We start from the raw sequence: 20,747 nt of genomic DNA, 5'->3' as shown, positions 1-20,747 counted from the left end.
TTCATCACACCTGTCAGTGTGTTTGTTTTGAAATGTGCGTGGCATCCTATCAGACTTCCTAGAACAAAGTGGCGTTTCACTTTCAACACAGAGATTGGTGTGGAGAAAAGGGTAGCTATGGTAACCATGTTTCGATGGTCTGGTGTGTGTATGTGTGTGAGAGAGGCTGTTATTTAAGCTGCTGTTATCTCCAAAGACGGGGTTAATTTAGCTGACACATGCACTGAAGCCCGATCCACACAGAGCTCATTCGCAGTCCAATCACTGTTCACTCTACACGATTTTCAATGGAACCAAATTAAGTCCCATCAGCGCCTTTCTTCCTTTGTGCTTAGAATTTTTCAACTTGACCCTTTGATACATCTGGGTGCAAATCAAAGTTAGGGACAACCTGAGTTGCAGTAAGATTCAGTAGACTTACTTGCATTTTGTTATGTTTTACAGCATCTATCTATCTATTCTTTTTCATCACAGTTGTATGGCTCATAAAATATATATTGTGTTTTAGAAGTGTATTATTTTTATTTCCTATTTTTTTGGAATTAAAATAATTCTCAGTGATGAGATTCTCATTTTTATTAGTGCAATATACCAATTTTTAATATTATGGTAATTAGAATTTAAGCAGAAATAGTTTTGTCATCAATATAATGTCACATTGCAAATGTGTCTTTTTATTTTTATTATTTTATTTAAAGGCAAAATTCCACCCTTAAACTGTAAAACATTTTGAGCATTGGCATTCCCCTTACAAAGAAGTACAGTGGAGACAGGTGGAGTTATAGAGAAGTGCCATCATGGTGTTTTAGTATATACCATGTTACAGTATGATTACTGTATTCATATGCAAGGTACTCAAAAGAATAGCATACATCATTTTTTTGCCAGTAATGTGTAAAGCACCAAAATTTGGTCAAGGTTATACGATTTATATACACTAAAATATATTAAAATAAATTTAGCCTGGGCCCTAAGCTTGGCAATAGGAAGTTCTCATGATCATCATCATCGGACCAATAATTAATGCCAAGACAAGTTGTATTTTAAAGGATGTTACATTTCTGCATTGTCATGCTTGATATATGTATATTTTATGTTTCCCCCACATGAGTATAATCTATTTATATTGGATTAAGTGTGTTTATATGTTATTCTGTGAGCCATGTGAACTCTGTGCAAAACATCACTGCATTTACAAAGAACAAGAGGGTATCTGGCAACAACAAAGTATTCAAAATCCCACTAAATCAATTTTGGATCCAATTTTCTGCCTGAGTGCATTGCAGCATTGCTTGGGATTTCAGTATGCGGTGGGATTGCAGAGTAAAGATTTGGACGGAGTACTATCTGTTCCTCATGTGTTTGTGGAACGCTTTGCCTTCCCACAATCTCTTTCCACTTATGCTAATATTTGATTATTGTTGTAGTCATATTTTTTCCTCCTCGCCAAAAACAAACTTTGTATTGCTTCTAGGATGTAGTTATTGTATATCAGACTAACAGATGTGTGCGCTGTGTGGTCTGTTCTATGATACAGAGTCGGTGAAGGGCATTCCTCTACCAGGCAGCATGAACGGCAGTGGTGCGGTGCCTTCCAGCACCAGCGGGCAGCAGCTGGCCTCTGCCATCCCCTCTCCCACTGCTGGAAAATCCTGGCGCAGCAAGTCCATGAACATGAAGCACAGTGCCACCTCGTCTATGCTGGCCACCAAGCCACCCAGCCCAACCACTTCCCCAACCCCTCCCTCATCGTCCGATCGTCTCCGTCCTCCAATCACAGACTCCTCCAAATCAGCCCCCGGCAACCAGCGCTCCATGTTGGAGAAATTCCGGCTCATCAACCCTCGATCCGCTTCCAGAACTTCTCCCTCGGTGGCCGAAATGGCTCTCCAGGAGGAGGACGATTTGTCTGAGTTTGGAGATGAGGGGACCTTCAGTCCCACACCACCCTGTGGAATCTCGAAACAGCAGGGCAAGACCCCCGCATCCTCTTTTGTACTCCCAAACAAGACCAACAACTGCAAGAACCACAACAATAAGTCCTTGCCACAACCCAAAGACAAAGAGGACAAGAACAAGACCAAGAGCAAAGCAAGCACGCCACCCAAAGAGGAGCCAGTAATAGTTGAGCCGTCTAAGAAAGGCTCCAAGATTGCCAGCTTCATCCCCAAAGGAAACAAAACGTCCACAGCTTCTGTGAAGAAAGAAAGTGCAATCCCCGCCTCTAGCGGCATCCCCAAGCCTGGTCTGAAGGCTCCAACAGCAACTGCCAAGCCTGCAGCTAGCCAACCCAGTGTACCTGCAACTAGTGTACCTGCTACAGGTGGTGAGAAAACCAAACTTAGTAAAGGTGGTCAGTCTATATATATGCAGAGATCTTTGGGAGGATTGGAGAATCGGAAGACCAGCATGGTGTCATCAACAAGTACCTCAGCACTTTCTGGATCCGCCACATCTGGGCTGGGTGGTGGAGGAGCTCTAGGAGGTAACGGGGCAGTACAACTTCCCCAGCAGCAACAATACAACCATCCCAACACGGCAACTGTCGCCCCCTTCATGTATCGGTGAGTGATTCCTAAACACAAATGCACATGGTTGCTGCATTTTCTGATCTCTTGCTTTGCATGTTGTTAATGATGATTGCTGAAGTTGTGAGTAGTAGCTTAAAGATTATAGATCTGGATCTGTCATGTTCAATCACAGAAAAGTACATAAGATCCCACTTCTCCCTAATAAAAACGATTATATTTAAAATACAGTTCAAATCTTTGTAAATTATCAATAATATGTCTGTTGCTCCCGCTTCCCTGTTTGTTTGAATGGATGTTATTTTGTTCATATAAAAAGAAAAAGAAAAAAATACAGTTCAAATCTTTTAGTATATTTATTGACGTGTCGCTCGAGACTAAAGGCCCGTTCACACCAAACACGATAACTATAAAGATAACGATAAAGATACAGTTCTAAAAATTGTTCTCAGTATTAAAGAATAGCGGAGTCCACACCACAATTATAACGATAAAGGCACAGAGAAATGATATCGTTGGAATCACTTTCAGAACGATTTTTTTTCTTCTGATGAACGATAAAAACATTGCCAACCAATCAGAATCAATCCTGCTGTAATGAGCTCGAGAATTTAATGCTGCAGACGCGCGTCCGCTTAGAATACACAGACAATATCGTTCGCTGGTGTGGACGCTAATATCGTTATCTTTATAGTTATCTTTATAGTTATCGTTCTTGGTGTGAACGGGCCTTTACTGATATAAAAGTTATATTTAACTTTATTTAGAGTACTACTTGGGCACAATGCACATTTCTTAATATTAAGCCTAAAATGTGTTTTAATCTAAATTTTAATCTATTTCAGATATATTTTAGTACTTTTATTTTTTCACTAGGGCTGTCACTTTCATTTATCATTGCGTCCCCAGGCAAGATAATTAATGGCAGGTGGGCTTTCCTTGTGATCAGAGTACTTAGTCCCTTTGGATAAAATTATTTTAGAACTAGCGTAGCTGGACAGAACAGTTCATTTGGACAGAACTGGTCATTTTTCAGACTTACTATGTCCTCATCATAGACCCAGCTGACTTTTAGTCCTGGTAGGGCTACTGGGGTCCATATATTCAATGATGCTTAGAGACATAAAAGGGCAAGACTCAGACAAACAAGACAGATCTGGGTTTCTGGGTTCTATTCTGGGATGTAAAATCATTATCATCATCCATGAGACAGCACGACCATGTCTCTGTAATTACCCTCAATAGACAGGCAAAGATGAAACCCTTATCCCCAGGAGGTCCAGAATAATTACCTCATCTTTTACTTATTCTGCACACCACTAACAAGACAGATACTCTAAAGAATCTCTGATGCCAAATGTAACGGGTGTAACCAATTCGTAATCATTAATCATGAAGATGCACCATAAACAATGCAAAAAATAGAATTTATTTTAATATAATATCTGCATGGAAGATCTACCGAAATCTGAGTGTTTTAGAGGTGGCCTGGAGGGAACTGCACATGGTTCAATATGTTGCACAGTGGTGTTTCTGTGCAGGCAACCCGGGTTTCAGTCATTTTCAAATCAATCATTTCTTTGCTCTGCTGTCAGTTAAGGCGAAACGAGAAATTTGGAGGATGTCTTGTTAAATCTGACTGTGGGGGGTGATGTTAACAGAATGGATCTCTTTTCAGGATACACTGTCTAGACAAGAGTCCTTTTTCGACCAGACGGAGCGAGACCCCGTTTACACACAGAGCATCATAAAGCATTGTTAATTACAGGCAAATATATGTTGAAGCAGCAATCTATCTATAGTTTATCAAACCATCTTCTAGATGCACAAGCACACACCCACTGATCATCTGTCCCTTGCGCCACCTATCCAATCGTGCAAAACTTTGTAAGAAAAAGCAGTGGGTAAATGTCTCATCTCGACTGTATTATTAGGCCGAGTGGGAACCGCTGAGCCGTTTGCCAGACCGCCTCGTTTAAGGGGCGTGGCCTCCTTCAGTCCTCATCAATAGATGGATGACATCACAAATGATGACTAATGAGGGTGAATAGGTTAGAGTGGAGGAAGATGAAGTGGGAACAGAAAAGAGGATATGTGATTGATTGGCAGAGGGCATTCATAACAGTTTGAGTCAGCTTATTAAAGAGACAAAGAGAGTGTTAATGGGCCTGTGATAGACAAAAACTGACATGAAAGACGAGAGAGTGTTGGAAACCAGAGTGGAAGGGAATTGTCCTTGAGCGATAGTCTATGTTCAGTAACAGGTTTAATCCTTTGCTTGAATAAAGAGCTTTCAAAACCAGTGACCTCTGTGTGTCATACCTGCACACAGTGAACCTTAAGAGTTTAACAGTTCTCGTAAAAACACACTCTTGCCACAGGTTCATTATTCACAGGAAGAGGATGCTGTTTTCTTAATGCTGTGTTTGGCATTCTTAGTGCCATCTCATAAGGATTATAACCTAAAGTCTTTATGGAATTTTAAAGTGGAGCCCTTATCACACTCCCTTCCACCACTGCAGATCTTCCTCTCGAGAGCTCTGCTTGACTCTGTAAAACCCGCAGGGCTGTGACAGCACTTGACGGTGTGCGAGATGATACAATGCATTTTGAACAGGTCCACGTGGTTATCATGCTCTTAGAACTACACTTAGATTTAAACTTTTAGTTTAGCAAGGGCAGGTGAGTTGAGAGAGTTGTATTACCAGCCTCAATTTTGTTTTTTTTTATATAACTTCAGTTATATATTCCATACCATTCAACCATTGTATTACCAGTCATTGTATATATCATATATTCCAACCATTGTATTACCAGCCTCAAAATTGAATTTTTTTTTTATTATTTATTTTTTTGTTTTTGTTTTTATAAAACGTCAATTATATATTCCATACCATACAAAGGTTTCACTTTTGTTTAGAATTTTTTAGGTTTTTGTAAGAATTAATTACATTTTTTAACCAAGGGGGCTTTATTTAAACAAAAAATATAGTACAATAGCAATATTGTGATATTGTTATTACAACTTTTATAACCATTTCCTATTTTAATATATTTTAAAATGTAATTTATATATATATATATATATATATATATTTATTTATTATTCATATTTTTCATATATTATGTTTTCATATATTTTATTCATATCTTATTAGCATATATATATTTGAATAATAAGTCATATGTATGAATCATATGAACTACAATTGTGAAAATGTATGTTTTTGTTTTTGTTGTTGTTGTTTTCACATTAAGGTAATAAACACAAAAACACAGTGCACCGATCTATCCGATTATTCAGTACTTTTCTGCACTAAATAAAATATAATTATAAATAATTATAAATAATAAATATAATAATACATTAAGGTCACGTGTCCACCGAAGCGTATTACACAAGCTGAAAACACCAGGCGCTTAAAATATAAATATTTTGAATATCCACAGTAAAGGTTTTTCTCATCCTATGTATACTGCTGCCTTAGGTACTGTTTGAAGCAGTCTAATTTTGCATCCTACTTTTCGAGCCTTTATGTTGGGAGTGAAAATGCCTAAAAATGTTGTCTAGGTGGGCAGCTCACGTAGGTTTGGAAGAGAGCTTTTGCATTTGTCTCCACTGGCATAGAGGATAGTAGGTTGACCTCCCATCCACTGCCTCTGCTCACATCAACACCCTCAGCTTCAGTGATGTTGCTTGAAAACGATATTAAAAAGATTAATCTATGCATCTGCTCCCAGTAAAATATCTGTGTCATGAGGTGACCTTCTGTCGAATCCGTCTGTTTTGTTTGAGTTCATTCAGCTCACCAAGCCCTGAAGTTACCTGACAGTTTAAGCCCTCTTCCTTTCTGCATCATTTGTTTATTTGCAGTTGCAGGCAGAGTTTGTGTGAATTATGTGTATGAGTGTGTGTGCTGTCACAGGTAATGCAGCATCTCAATGGCAAGAGAGTGGAACACATGGTGAAACTAACAGTGTGATATGCCACTGAAATATTTGGCTGGTGAATTGTGTGTGTGTGTGTGTGTGTGTGTGCCTGTGTGTGAGAGGGAATGTTTATCTGGGCGAATGCAGGTGTCCTGGGATGGATTTGTTGTAGGTGTTGTTGTTATGCATATACAATCAGAGTTTTTCCCAATCTGTTTCACCTATGTCTGAACAGCATTGTATGTGCATGTGTTTGCCAAGTTTTTGTATATTTTGGGGGGCCAGGTGTCCCCACAATGACAAACCTGTTGTAAAACCTAAAAAACCTATAAAGAAAACCTCTTATTTATTATTATAGGGAAAATTATAGGGAAATATTATAGAAGGAGCCTACACTTAGTCTGTACTAAGCATTCATTTTAAAATGATACTGTTTTAATTTTAATGAAAGTAAATAATAATAATCAATTATTATTATTATCATTGTTATTATAATTGTTATTATTATTATTATTATTGTTGTTATTATTATTATTATTATTATTATTATTATTATTATTATTATTATACATATATGTAATAAACAGTTTTATATAAAAATACAAATATTTTATGATTTAAATTACTCGTGGCCATATGGTCCCAGGGTTGTTATTAGTGGCTGGGTTATTATTGTTACCTTGAACCTGACAATAAAACTACTGAAAAGCAAACAAATAAACAAGTACATAAATAAATACAATTTAAATAAAAATAAATATTTAAAAATAACACATTTTATTTCAGCTATTTTTTTAATTTCTAAAATGAATAAATAAATAAAAATAAATCAACTGTAAACTAAAACTTAAAAAAAAAACATATATTCAAAAAATAAACAAATAAACAGATAAATAAATAATAATAATGAAATGACAACACAAAAATGAAAAAACAAACTCAATAACTCAAATTAAAATGAAAACAGAAATCTAAAAATGTAATCTAATTGAAAATATATCAAAAACTACAATATAATATCAATGTTACTAAAATGTAAAAAGTGCATAGAAACCTTTTAAAAACTTTTTCTAGGGTTGTTTTCTTTTAAAATAAGTGGCACTTGGATTGGTCTAATGCAAAATTCATGTTGACTGTATTACAGTATTTATGCATGCCTGCAAAAAAAAAAAAATCAACTCTATATGAAATGCTAATTTGTATGTAATTTTTCCTTTTGCTTCAATCAGGACGTATTCAGAGAATGACTGCACTACTGTGGTCCCCCCTGAACCGTGTCTCAGTCCCACAAAAGACCTGGTCTACAGCAAGACCGCCAAACAGTGCCTGGAGGAGATCTCAGGTACAGTAGGATGAGTACTGCCACATGTGCACATGCGTACCTACACACAGTCAGACATACTGTATGAGAGCGACACAAGCCTAACACACACAAAGAGAAGCTGAAATCAGCCACAGATTCTCTCTGCAGGCTGCTAGTTCCATGTTGCTGTCGCAGCAAGAAAAGGTCAGATATGACAGGTGGACAAAGGCTGGCCTTGTTTGGGAGGCCAGGCTGCAGAATGTGTTGTTTATTTGTGCTTGTGTGTATTTCTGTGTGTGTGTGGGACTGTGATGTGACAGCTGATAGCTGGAGATAGGTGCCTAGGGCTCAGGCGCTGCTCGCACACATCTCTTAACAACCAGTCGGCGAGCAACTGTAAGAAATAAATGCAAATTGTGCCCAAATGCTGCATTTACCTGCGCTGCAGTTTCTGGAATTGGAGGGTGCACTATGACATGCGTTCCTAGTTGTTCATTTCCTGTGTGCATATTTATCAGCACAGCCACTGTCGTTATATCCCTCTGCAAATGCTTTTGGTTTATTTCATTATTTCTGTACACGATGAGATTTAATCGGTTTGGAATCTGATCATTTTATGAGGTTCCCTGTTGTTGCTTTAATGCATTTTGTTTGTAATTAACAATCTAAAAAAGCTCAAAACAAACCCGACTGGAAAATCGTTCCTCAAATTCTTTAATGAGATAGAAATCAGTGCTCCGGCTTGCACAAAAATGCCTGGAATGTCAAATTAAAGCGACTAAACTGCAGAGACGGACACATAAGCACAAAGCGGTCAGTGTTTGCACGTCAATGAGAACGCAGCACTGCTGTGGTCATTTTGACGTTGAGGGACAATGTTGTTTGCAAGTGGTTCTAGAAGCAGCAATAGCATTCTGACTCATGCTCAGACGTTTGTTTTATGTGCTGCGCTGCTTTTGGAGAGTTTTGGGACAGTTTATGGCTGAAGAAAGTTAGGAAAGCATAAGATTGAATACAGATGAATACAAATTCTAAATGGTACATGTACATTGAAGATTGTTATTACTAGTTTTCATTAAAAATTAATACAGATTAAGTTGTTGCATGTTAGATTTAAGCATTTGAAATTTCCAGATTGATATGCATAGAAAGTATTAAATGTCCCATAGAAATAAAATATTGCTTTATTACCTTAATAGTTGCACCTGTTGTAGACAGCAGTGGGATTAAATGGAAATTAAATGGAGTCTAACAACTGCCTTAATTTGTATTTTAATTGTAGAAGAAACATCTGAGATGATCCGTACTTTAAAAGAAAACATTTATACTTTTTCTGTGAAATTGGAACATCTGAGAAAAAGTTTTTTTTCGTCTTAGGAAGCATGTCTGCAGGCTTTTCTCCACATCTGTCCATGTTTGAAATGCTGTGGTTTGGCCAGTGATGCAGTCAGGAAAACTCTCACATCTACTGTTTATAGATGTTAACCTCAGAACTCACTTCCTGTTGAAGTGAACTGTGGGTTCCGTCTAGTTGTAAAATATGCTACACTCGATGCAAGTACAAAAGCAAAATCTCTGTATGCACCTGTTTGTTTTTAGATGGCCGATTGGTTGGTGGTGTTGCTGAAGTTAATGGCCAAAAAAATATCGTTATTTTCTGAATTCTCTGGACACTGATTAGGGTAATCTTCTGTGTTGTAACCTATTAGTTCAGTGCTGAGAAGAAAAAAAAAAAAATTGGCAAGCAATTTTTAAATAGCTTTTTAAATGAATTAATCATGAAATAAAATATAATATAATTTGCCTGTTTTTAGTGCTATATAATAATTTTATATAATGTTATTACAATATTTATTTTAAATTATTATATTATATTATATTATATTATATTATATTATATTATATTATATTATATTATATTATATTATATTATATTATATTATATTATATTATATTATATAGTTTTTTTGTATAATTTCCTGATAGTTAAGCTGTGTGCTGCAGCATTTACAAATGGTTCATCTAAACAACCTTCTTCAGTATAAAGGAAGTCTAAGGATAGATCACAGTGTTACAAGCTAGTTTCATTTTATGTTATTCCCACTACACACACACACACACACAAACACACACACGCGTTTTGCTGCAAAGGTGTGTGCTAAACTGGTAGCTATCAGCAACAGGGAAACAGCCATCATTGCTGCAAAGGGAAACAGAGAGAAGAAAGAGGGAGATGGATAAAGAGAATGAAGCAGCTCACAGCATGTTAAAAGGAGCAGGCGGACCCTGAGCTAGCGTCTGAGAGTGCACACACATGCACTCAGTCTCTCCTGCTGTCCCTTGAAGCGAACCACATGCGCTCGCTCCAGCCGGTAATTAATAGACAGTGTGTGTGAAGAGTCTTCGCTCGCTGAAAGAGAAAGAGGGGGAGATGCCGTGAATGACGTGTATCACAATTTCACCCTAATCTGGTGCAGATCTTCTTCCCACGAGCCTCCGTGCTGCATTGAAGGAAAGAAGTGAGAGGAGAGAAAGAGAGGAGGAAGACAGGAGGAGCATGCACCTGGATGCTGGTTATTGGCTGCGGCGAGCGAGCGAGCGTGCGTGTGGGCAGGATGATATTTGAAGCTCCCTGGTGCAAGGGGCATCTTTGCGACTGAGCGTGTGTGCCTGCAGCCACCTGAGGCTCGCAGATCATGTGAGGAGGAACTAACTTCAACATAAGGAAGAGAAAGTGTAAAGAACCTGTGAAAATATGAAGCGAGGAGCCGAGTTTTCTGTATTCCAGGGCGGCAGCCCGCCTCGCAAGTCACCGCAGCCTCTCCTAGACAACTTAAACCTCCGCAAGCAACGTTCTCTCGGCAATCTCGTGCTGCTTAGTGATGGGGAGCAGAGGGTTTATGCCTTTGAGCTGGATGAACCTCCTTGCCCACCTTCGACATCCTCCGGGACGTCGTCTTCATCGCCCTCGCCCCTACATGGCCGAGGTAGTGCCCGTAGACATCCGGACAGCAGCGCCCGAGCTCGCTCACTCTCGCTGTCCCTCACCAAGGTGCTTTCCCAATCCGAACACTCCCTTATTCCTGTGCCCTGGGGTCGTAAGTCCAGCCGGATGGCTCCTGCCCATCAGCACCAGCGGCCCGAGATGGTGGAGAAAGCGGGCAGCTGTCGTAAATCGGATGAGGACCCCCAGGCAGGTCCGGCAGGCTCTGGAGGAGACTGGGAGCTTGAGAGTGCCAGGGAGGAGACAGCACAGCTGGATAAAGAGGTTATACTCACTATGTTGGGAGACCTGGAGCAGGTTTTGAACCCACAGTCACACCGTAAGTGCAATGCCGCATAGCGAATCACTAAAACACATCAGTAACATACTTTAAGAGACTTTGATTGTGCATTGCTGTTGTAATGGTCGGTTTTATATCTGAACTCTGGGTCGAGTGTGTGTGTAACTGCATTAGAAACGGGTCTGGGAGGTGTCTGGTTGAATTATGGTTCTCTGATTGTGCTATAGGAGAACATTTAGAAGCCAGATTCACCTGCCGGCTATTGAAGTGCTGCCATGCAGTCTGCTGCTCTGATCAATAGCTCTATTTACCCTCCCATCTGTGTGATCCATGCTTTTATTCCTAGTCCATCTTGTGTTAACCGTCAACCGAGGGGCTGTTTGTTCACAAGCCCAACACCTCATCTTACTGAAGTAATTCAGTTCCCTGTAGTTCAGCTTTTGAGTTGACTAAGGCAGTGCTTTAAATGCTATTTTTTTGTGTGGTAAATTTAACTTTTGGTAATGTTTAAATGAATAGTTCAAGAACAACAAAATAGCATTCTGTCTAAAAAGCACGTCCTTTGTGCATTTCTTCTTTCGTGAAACACAAATGAAGATGTTTTGAAAGTCAGTAGGTTCTGATATTATTTGGACCCCAGCATTCTTCAAAATATTCTCAGAAAAGAGAAATACTATCGTGAAAGACATGAAGGTAATCTCTATAAAGTTAGAGGTTTGTTACAATATCTGTGCTTAAGAAACTCAACTGGAATGTAACTCATTATGCACAGTTATTTGTTATGGAGATGAATCATGCAGCTTTTTCAGAGAAAATGTGCTAGCCTAAAACGCAACCTGACTAATGATTTTAGCAACCTATCCTCCAACCAATACGCTTGTATAGATTGTCTGTCCAAATCCCTGAAAAAACTACCTTTTGCTGCCCCTATCGGCAAAAGGTAGTTTTCATTTTAATGTTTTGTACTCTTTTATTTGCACTCTGATTTGCATTTCGTGTAGCTCAGTTAGTAGATTATTGCATTATACCTTGATATGTAATCATGCTATCATGGGTTTGATCCCAGGGAACGGACGTGCACGAAAATGTATATGCTCAATAAATCATAATTTAGCATGATTTCTGTGAGGGTTAGGTTTAGGGGTGGGGTTAGGTGTGGTCATTCGAACGAATAAGCCACCCAGTAAAATATGTACGAATTACTGTGAGATCGGTGTAAAAGCCCACACATTCCATTTAAATAAACGTGCGTTTTGATTGGTAATGACGTTATACGTCATTTCATGATGACAGACGCAATGCGATACTGTCATTATTTTTAATGACAGTATCGCCCGCTAGAGGGCGCTTAACTTAATATACTTAACGTAAATATAGGTCGTAATAAGGTGCTTGCTCAAACGATCTGTATGGTTGTTTTTTGTTGGAGGACTGGCTCAATTTTAGCCTTACAGATGACAAAAAGACAAAAAAAAAGTCATAGTGACTACAATATCACTACTGAATAACAAAAAGCAACCACTTGGAACACCTTTACGCCCACTCATAACTCATAACTGTATAGCAAGACCCTATCAATCAACCAGTACATCCTAGAATTATGCCACTCAAATTTGTACAATTTATTTTTCCCTCTAAAGTCAACTTTTAATATTAATCAAGGTTTCTTGGACCAAAAATCTTTTTTGTGGTCATTGTTTACTTTTACATGAACATTTTCCATCCTCTCTCTGACACTGAGAATTAAGCAGGTTTTTTGCTACTGTACCTTTAACACTGTATGTAAATTGCTAAGCTCTTTGCTATGAGGGCGCACAAACCTGCTGTGTCACACCTTTGCATCTCCATTTGAAATGAGTGATACAGTACAACACAGCTCTGAATTATGCAGAACACAAACCTCACAATGCATTCGATCCCGGTTTGAAGCTGTAGACTCTGAGGTTAGCTTTCACACTGCCACAATGAGGTTAAATCAGTGCAAACTCTCAGTTACCATCTGATCAGACAGAACCAGCGGTGTGTCCTCACGTCATCCTTTGCTGCTGACAGGCTCAAGTGGTGCTTGTAGAAATGTGTCTGCTCACCCAGAGGGCAACAAGTGCACATTATGCCACCCAGAGCCCTCTTGATCATCAAATATTGTCAGAAGAGTCGGAAGAAGCTGTTGTATGGTTTGTTCGTATCCAGCATTCACATGCAGTGAGAATAGCCATGCACCTGCTATGTGTGTGTGGGTTTGAAATGGCCCTGTAGCTCTTTATGTGAGATGCAGGGGAGTGAAATTACTTTATTTGCCTTACACAGTTTGGCTGAATGGTCCATTACAATCCCATAAAACAAAGCCTTCTGGGTAAAAGAGAGCATGATACATTCACAGTGACTCAATATGTGTTTGTTTGTGCCCAGGATCATGCCTTTCTGTGCTGTAGGGATCAGGATGGTCAACTCATTAAATGTGTTTTTTTTTCATTAGGTTGACGTTTTTGCTTAAATATTGGATGCATTGTGTAATTTTATAGACATTCTCTTTACTTCACCACTACATTCAGTTCTCTATGTATAGTACCTATAAAAACAGACATCTTATACTGCTTTAGACCATTAACTTTGCTTTTTTAGATTGAAGTTTAGCAATTTAATTCTATTTTGATTATAATAATAACTATTGCAAATTTTTCTGAAAAAAGGAATATAAAACCACTTCAAGACCAGTTTTTTTGCTTTCATTTTAGCCTAGGATTGGTGGTTAGTCATGACACTCTTGCACTTGGTTGTGCTCTTCATCGATCTTCTACCCTCTCAGACGGATCTTCCACTCAGATGGCTTGAGTCAGGCTCACTTGCATGATTGCGTCTGTTTGTCAGTTTGTGTTCTAAAAAACAGACTGATTTGACTGTTTATCTGTGTGTAGGAGAGTGTCCGGTTCTTACAGCAGAAGCACAGATGTGCTAACACACAATATGGGGTGACGTTTACTTACACAAGAGAAAAAATAAGCTTTGACCTTAAGGTGTTTGACAAGTGAGAAACGCTGTTGGAAATGGTTGTGGTTGTAAATCTTAATGCGATTCATCATGGTTCAACATGGGAATCACCTTTTATATATATGTATATATGAGGTCACATTTAAAATCAATTGTAAAATGAATGTGTGTTGGGAAAGTAGAGCAGTTCTGATGCTGATCAGTGAACAGCTATAATATTTCTTTTTTTTTTTTTTTTTTTTTTTTAGTTTTATAATTTTTTATATTCACTTTTACATTATATGCAATTGGCATTGTTTTTTATAGTCAGGAGGTGTGCATTAGGGCCAGATTGGATCAAAGTAGCAGGTCTCTGATGGGATGTGGGAGCTCTGCAGACCTGCTGTTAGACCTCCTACTGCCATCATCAGCCTGTATGAGTGTCTCCATGAGTGTCTTTGTTCAATGAGTTTAATGCAGTGGAAAAGAAGCACTTAACAGAACCTCTGCAGATCCAGAGCCTGTGTTCCAGTGGTGTTGAACACACAAAGTGATGAACAACTCTTTCAAGCGAACAAAACATATTCAAATCAAGGTTCTTACCTTTGATGTCTTTTTCTGGCTTCGCAATTTATTATTAGTTAATTTACTTAGTTAATTTAAAATTATAGAGAATGTAAAAAACAATAGATATACATTTGTGGGAAAACAGCATTAAAAAACAGCATTTCTGGAATCTACTTTGTGTCTCAAAGTAGATTTTTAAATGAATCAGTTGAGTGAATGACTCATTAGTCAATAACAATAATGCTGTAACCTGCAGAAAAGATTCACTAAATCAATCTTTAATGAGGGAACCGATCCAAATAACTTATACCACTGAGAGGAATCTACTTGTGTTCAGAAAACGAGTTTTAAAATCTGTGCAGTAAAATGTCTGTTTAAATTTGGCAGATTTCTGCTTTATAGGCAAATCATGCTCCAACCAAATTTTGAGCAGGGCTTAGGGGTTAAGAAGTGGTGTCATAGCACACAGATTACTCCATGCTTCGCGGAAAAGTGATGACCGTGAAATCTGTCCCTTTATCCCATCAGCTGCACAGCAAGCTGTAACTTCAGCATCTGAGTTGACATGCAGAAGTAGACAGCCTCCACTCCCTAACCGCTGGCCGCAGCATGTTTGACCGGTTCATATGACGTTCTGCCTTCCAGACTATTTACTAACAAGCGACTTGGTGCCTGTAATAGGGTCAGTAACCAATGTTTTCTTCTTTCTATCCACCAGGGGAGGATCCAGAAACTAGACGAATGCGTACAGTGAAGAACATCGCCGACCTGAGACAGAATCTTGAAGAAACCATGTCTAATTTACGCGGGACGCAGATTAGCCACAGGTTAGTGTTTGGCAGAGGTGGGAAGTCACACATGGTCAAGTCCAAGCAAGTCTCAAGTCTTAATCATCATGTCTCGAGTCAGGTCTCAAGTCACAGTTCAGATAAATCAAGCAAGTCAAGTCAAGCGTTCACCCTAAGCAAGTCAAGTCGAGTCCTGATAAGTTTCAGGTCAAGTAAAGTCAGTACTAAAATATATATATATTTATTTTTGCACAGAAAATATGAACTTGTATACAATTATTATCAGAGATGTATAAAGTACTAGAGACCCATACTTGAGTAAAAGTACAAGTGCTCTATCAAAAAAGTGACTTAAGTAGAAGTTGAAGTGCTCTTTAAGCACCACACTTAAGTAGAAGTACTAAAGTATTCAACATTTTTTGTACTTAAGTATTGCAAGTAGTCTATTTTAAAATTTACTACTCAATTACTGAAAGTAAAAGTAGAAGTATTGTGTTATGTAGCTATTGAAGAAAGTAGTCAAAAGTTTGAACATATTGTTTTTACTATTTCAAATGATTAACCTAAAGGACAATCACAATTCCTTTGACTGTAACTTCTTGTAAACAAAAAACGGTTACTAGGGTTAGTTAGCCCAATTTGCAAAATTATGTCATTAATAACTTACCCTCATGTTGTTTCAAACCCGTAAGACATCAGAGGGTCATTTAGAATTTTTTGAAGCATCGAAAATACATTTTGGTCCAAAAATAGCAAAAACTACGACTTTATTCAGCATTGTCTTCTCTTCCGTGTCTGTTATAAGACAGTTAAAAACAAAGCAGTTTGTGATATCCGGTTCGCGAACGAATCATTCGATGTAACCGGATCTTTTTGAAACAGTTCACCAAATCGAACTGAATCGTTTTAAATGGTTCGCGTGTCCAATACGCATTAATCCACAGATGAATTAAGCTGTTAACTTGTTTAATGTGTCTGACACTCCCTCTGAGTTAAAACAAACCAATATCCCGGAGTAATTCATTGACTCAAACAGAACACTGACTGAATTGATGTGAAGAGAGAACTGAAGATGAACACCGAGCCGAGCCAGATAATGACTCGTTCACGAGTCAAGAACCGTTTCTGTCAGACGTGTCCGATTCGTGAACCGAGGAGCTGATGATACTGCGCAAGTGTGATTTAGCGTGAAGCAGACCGACACACAGTGCGTCTGAACCAAAATGATTCTTTTAGTTATTGATTCTGAACTAATTCTGTGTTAAACCTGCCATCTACAGTTCTGGCAGTGGTTTGTAATGGAAAGATTCGTAACATTTTTATAATTGTAACGAGTAACGATGCAGCACATAAAAAAAATATCGGAGTAAAAGTATTAAACTCAGCGAAAATATGTACTGAAGTAAAAGTGGAAGTAGGAGAAAAAAATAATACTCTAGTAAAGTACAGATACCGCCTTTTAGTACTTAAGTACAGTAGTGAAGTAGTTCTACTTCGTTACTATACATCTCTATACATCATTATTATGTATCTTATTCATTATACATTTGCTATATATGAATCATATGCATATCTGTGCTAAATTAATATAAATTAATATTCGCAAGTCCTGACAATTGTGACTCAAGTCAGACTCGAGTCAAGTCATGTGACTCGAGTCCCCCACTTCTGGTGTTTGGCCATTGAGGCAATACAGTGCAATGAAAGATTTCCAGGCTAGTTAATGCTGGTTTAGCTCTAATTTAGCTAATGGACAGCAAAATGTAGATGGTGAAGCTGATGAACAAGCATGATCTTACTTGTAAAGCTTTTTGCAAAGTTGTCGCAGTGCGTTCTGGGATTGCCTTATCCACAAAGATATATATAGCAGTTGAGTAAGACATCATGAAAAGACAGTTCATTAGCTCCAAAACAGTGACAGCTGCACTACCCAAAAATTGGGTCTCTTTTGCCAATTTAATTTCTTTAAAGACAGAGCTCAGTTTGGCATTCATAAACAATGCAAACCCTTGCTGTGCCAACATCTTTGCTAACAAAGATGTTCACCAATCTCATTGTGAAATGAAAAATGTGTTCATTTTTGTCGAGGTAATCATTTATTAAAACACAAATTCCCAAACAGCCAATTACTGCAGAAAATACATAAGCGTAACCACATTTGTCCAGCATATTTCAGCACCTCTCTCTTTATCTCACTCACAATGTGAATGTAATTTCACAGGAAAGTGGTTCAGAGGCAGCGCACTGACATGACAGATGGTGTTGGCCCTAACTCTCTCTCTTTCCCTCACTGGGAGCATCTTCTTTGGAAATCAATGCTTGGCCTTTTTTCTTTTTTTTCATAGCACATTGCTTCTCAAAGGAGCCAAAAAGGTGTTAGACACTTCCTCACACTCCCTTGCCAGTAAAGCTAACCGGTAAAGAGCCCATGAATCAAAAAACTCCAACCCTTGGAGTTCATAATGGTCAGATATATATTGTTGACACACGGCTGTCAGGCTATGCACGCAATGAACGAAAATAAGGAAAAGCTATTCTTCACTGTGACAAACTAAACCGAGTAATTCAGTAGAATACGTTTCAGAACATCTGACAGATGGAAAGAAGATAGTGATCCAGCCAGGACTCTTTTAATTGTACGGAAGAGCTCAATTTTTCACCTTTGTGACACTGTTTGGTCGTCAGGAAGTTAAAGAGTGGTTTCCTGAGACATTGGCCCATTATGTGGATTCCATCATACATACAGTGGAGTCTCGAAGGAGCTTTTCAAATTGACTTCCATTCATCTCCAAACCATATGGTATATATTCTGAAAGACTATGGAATGTAAGTGTTCTTTCAGAAGCTTCTGCGCACATCTATTCACCGCTGTGTTGGGAAGGCCGCAAAGCTCCATTGATCTGAGCCTGTGTTCACGTTTTGAAAATTCTGAGAGATTAAATATTATATTGATTGATCTTCAAGGTCAAGACAACCTCGAAAAAAAAGAAAAAAGTGAAGTGCAGTGAGATACAGCCAAGTATGATGACCCATACTCGGAAATCTGTCTCTGCATTTAACCCATTCAACCCAAATCTCTAACCATTAGGCCACGACTTCCCAGCCTAAAGTCTTTAGCTTACAGTCAAGTCTCTCAAGAGATACAAATCTTAGTAAATTCTATTGCATGATTCATTTAAATACTCTACTCCCATGAATTTACAGATCGAAAAGGAACCTCTTGCAAATGCAAATTAAAAAAGGTGAGCCACAAAAATAGCTGTGCCCACACCTTATCAGAACTAATTTCCCACCGTGTGTCTTTAGTAAATCCGGATAGTAGTTTTTTTTACACCGCATGAGGGTTTGCTCTGGTGCAAGTTGATAGTAAATCTGCACCTTAGTCTTTTAAGTCTTACACCTATGTCAGATGTACGTTTATTATCATATTTAGTCAACCATGTCCCATTGTTGTTTAGTCAAGTTTTAGTCGACTAAATGTCTGAGCATTTTTGTCAAATTTTTAGTCAATATAAACTTAGTGACATTTTTGTAATGCTGTATAATGGTTAAACATGATGCTTTTTTTAGATCATCATCGGTGCTACCGCAATGAAGAGTGCGTGGTTGGCAGATCACAAAAATTAAGCAAAACACCAGACAAAAAATGTATATTTTGAACAGAGAAGCTCTGTTTTGGGGATTTTAACTCTACACAAATGAAAGCCTGCGTAGTAGGGATGTACAGCAGTCCGCAATAATATTTAGTCTCCTTTCTTTGGAGAAAATAAAAAGAGATAAAAATATATATATATATACAATCTACAATTTTCATAGTCATGAAAATAAAGAAAACTCTTTGAATGAGAAGGTATGTCCAAACTTTTGGTCTGTACTGTACATATATATATATGTTTTATTTTTATCACAGTTATCATCTAATGATCTTATTGTCATCTCATCATCGTCTCATTTTAGTTATGGGAAAAAAGCATTTTCGTCATATATATATATATATATATATATATATATATATATATATATATATATATATATATATATATATATATATATATATATATATTATAATGAAATGAACAATAGTTTAAGTTAAATATTGTTTTTTATTGTATTATTAATTACTAAATGTTTTAAATTTTGTTATTTTTTCTTCATTTTTATTGCAAAATATATTATCTTCAGTAGTGTACTAGAAATAGAATATTTATTCTGTTGTACCCCATAACTTAAAAAATATAAAATATTTGTATATGCATCCAGATTTATGTGTATGAAATTGCTAACATTAACTAAACACTTATTTTACACAAAGCATTTACTCAAATTTCACAAAATATTTATGCATTATGAATTGACCAAAAAAAAAAAAAAGTTTTTTGGAAACGCTTGTGTTAAATGACAACCATGCTTGATATCATCTCAAAATGTTGGCATATTTATCAATCTAGAGCTTGTTTCATGTCTCATTGTATGTAGTGTACATGAGAATCAAGATTCCAAAGCATCATACGCCATAACTGACTAATATGTATCTGATCAGCACCTCCCTATCTAGTAGAATCCCATAGGATCCCATTCATCTAGGTTGTTGAAATGAAATAACCTCTAGCTCTTTTCCCACCGGTGGCTTCTGTAATTGTGTTCCCGTTTCATCTGGCCATTTGATTTCTGGCCATCCGTTCAAGGGATAGCAGAGGAGGATGGCAGATTCAGAAAACTGCTGCAGTCTTACCCTTTCCCAATAGCACTAGCATGTTGCTAAGAGACGGGGGTTGTCGAGAAGACAAGACATCAGGAATATATATATAGTGGAACTGTCAGCTGTCATGAGGAGTGACATCAGAGAGGGAAATAAACACTGGTGACTGGGCCAGAGGGGGATTCGGCTGATCAATAGATTAGACAGAGCAACCTGCCCAAATCTGCTGTATCCGGTGATGTTAACTAACTCCAGATTCATGATTTATGGTCTAAGCCATGAACCTCAGCTTATACACTTCTTGTTGACTTAGTTTTTTGTTGACGAAAAGGAAAGTCATTGTTTCTTAGTTGGTCTGGGTTCTTTGTTCAACACTATTGGGAGTAGCACATAATACCATACTGCAGAGATGCTCACATTACACAGTTCCGGAGCCACTTTTAGAAAATGCTGGGTGACCAGATGGCTTTTTATTAAAATTTGCATTTATTTTCATATTTTCAGTTTTTATTTTAACTTTAATTTTAGTGATTTAATGTGCCCTGTGCCTTTTTATTGGTTTGTTTTAGAATTTTTTTTAATATTTATTTTTTGTTTTAGTGTTTTTTTTTTTAAACTTTATTTAACTTTTATTTTGTTTCTTTTAAGTAATTTCTTTCTTTAAAGACGTTGCTAGGAAAA

At 37.7% G+C, this 20,747-nt stretch overlaps 1 protein-coding gene across 11 annotated transcripts in view; it reads left to right on the top strand.

Moving 5' to 3' along the window:
- Nucleotides 1-20,747, top strand: part of LOC127956183 (neuron navigator 3) — a 293,499-nt gene that overhangs the window by 225,985 nt on the left and 46,767 nt on the right. For all 11 annotated transcript variants that reach the window (XM_052553943.1, XM_052553941.1, XM_052553942.1 and 8 more), the window contains 3 exons: nucleotides 1,538-2,564; nucleotides 7,688-7,800; nucleotides 15,298-15,406. In XM_052553943.1, the coding sequence (XP_052409903.1) occupies nucleotides 1,538-2,564; nucleotides 7,688-7,800; nucleotides 15,298-15,406 (1,249 nt within the window). The remainder of the gene's footprint in view (nucleotides 1-1,537; nucleotides 2,565-7,687; nucleotides 7,801-15,297; nucleotides 15,407-20,747) is intronic.

The sequence above is a fragment of the Carassius gibelio genome, chromosome B4 (assembly GCF_023724105.1).
Source record: "Carassius gibelio isolate Cgi1373 ecotype wild population from Czech Republic chromosome B4, carGib1.2-hapl.c, whole genome shotgun sequence".
Taxonomy (NCBI): Eukaryota; Metazoa; Chordata; class Actinopteri; order Cypriniformes; family Cyprinidae; genus Carassius; species Carassius gibelio.
The sequence above is the reverse complement of the archived record's forward strand: the minus strand, read 5'-3'. Positions and strand labels throughout refer to the sequence as shown.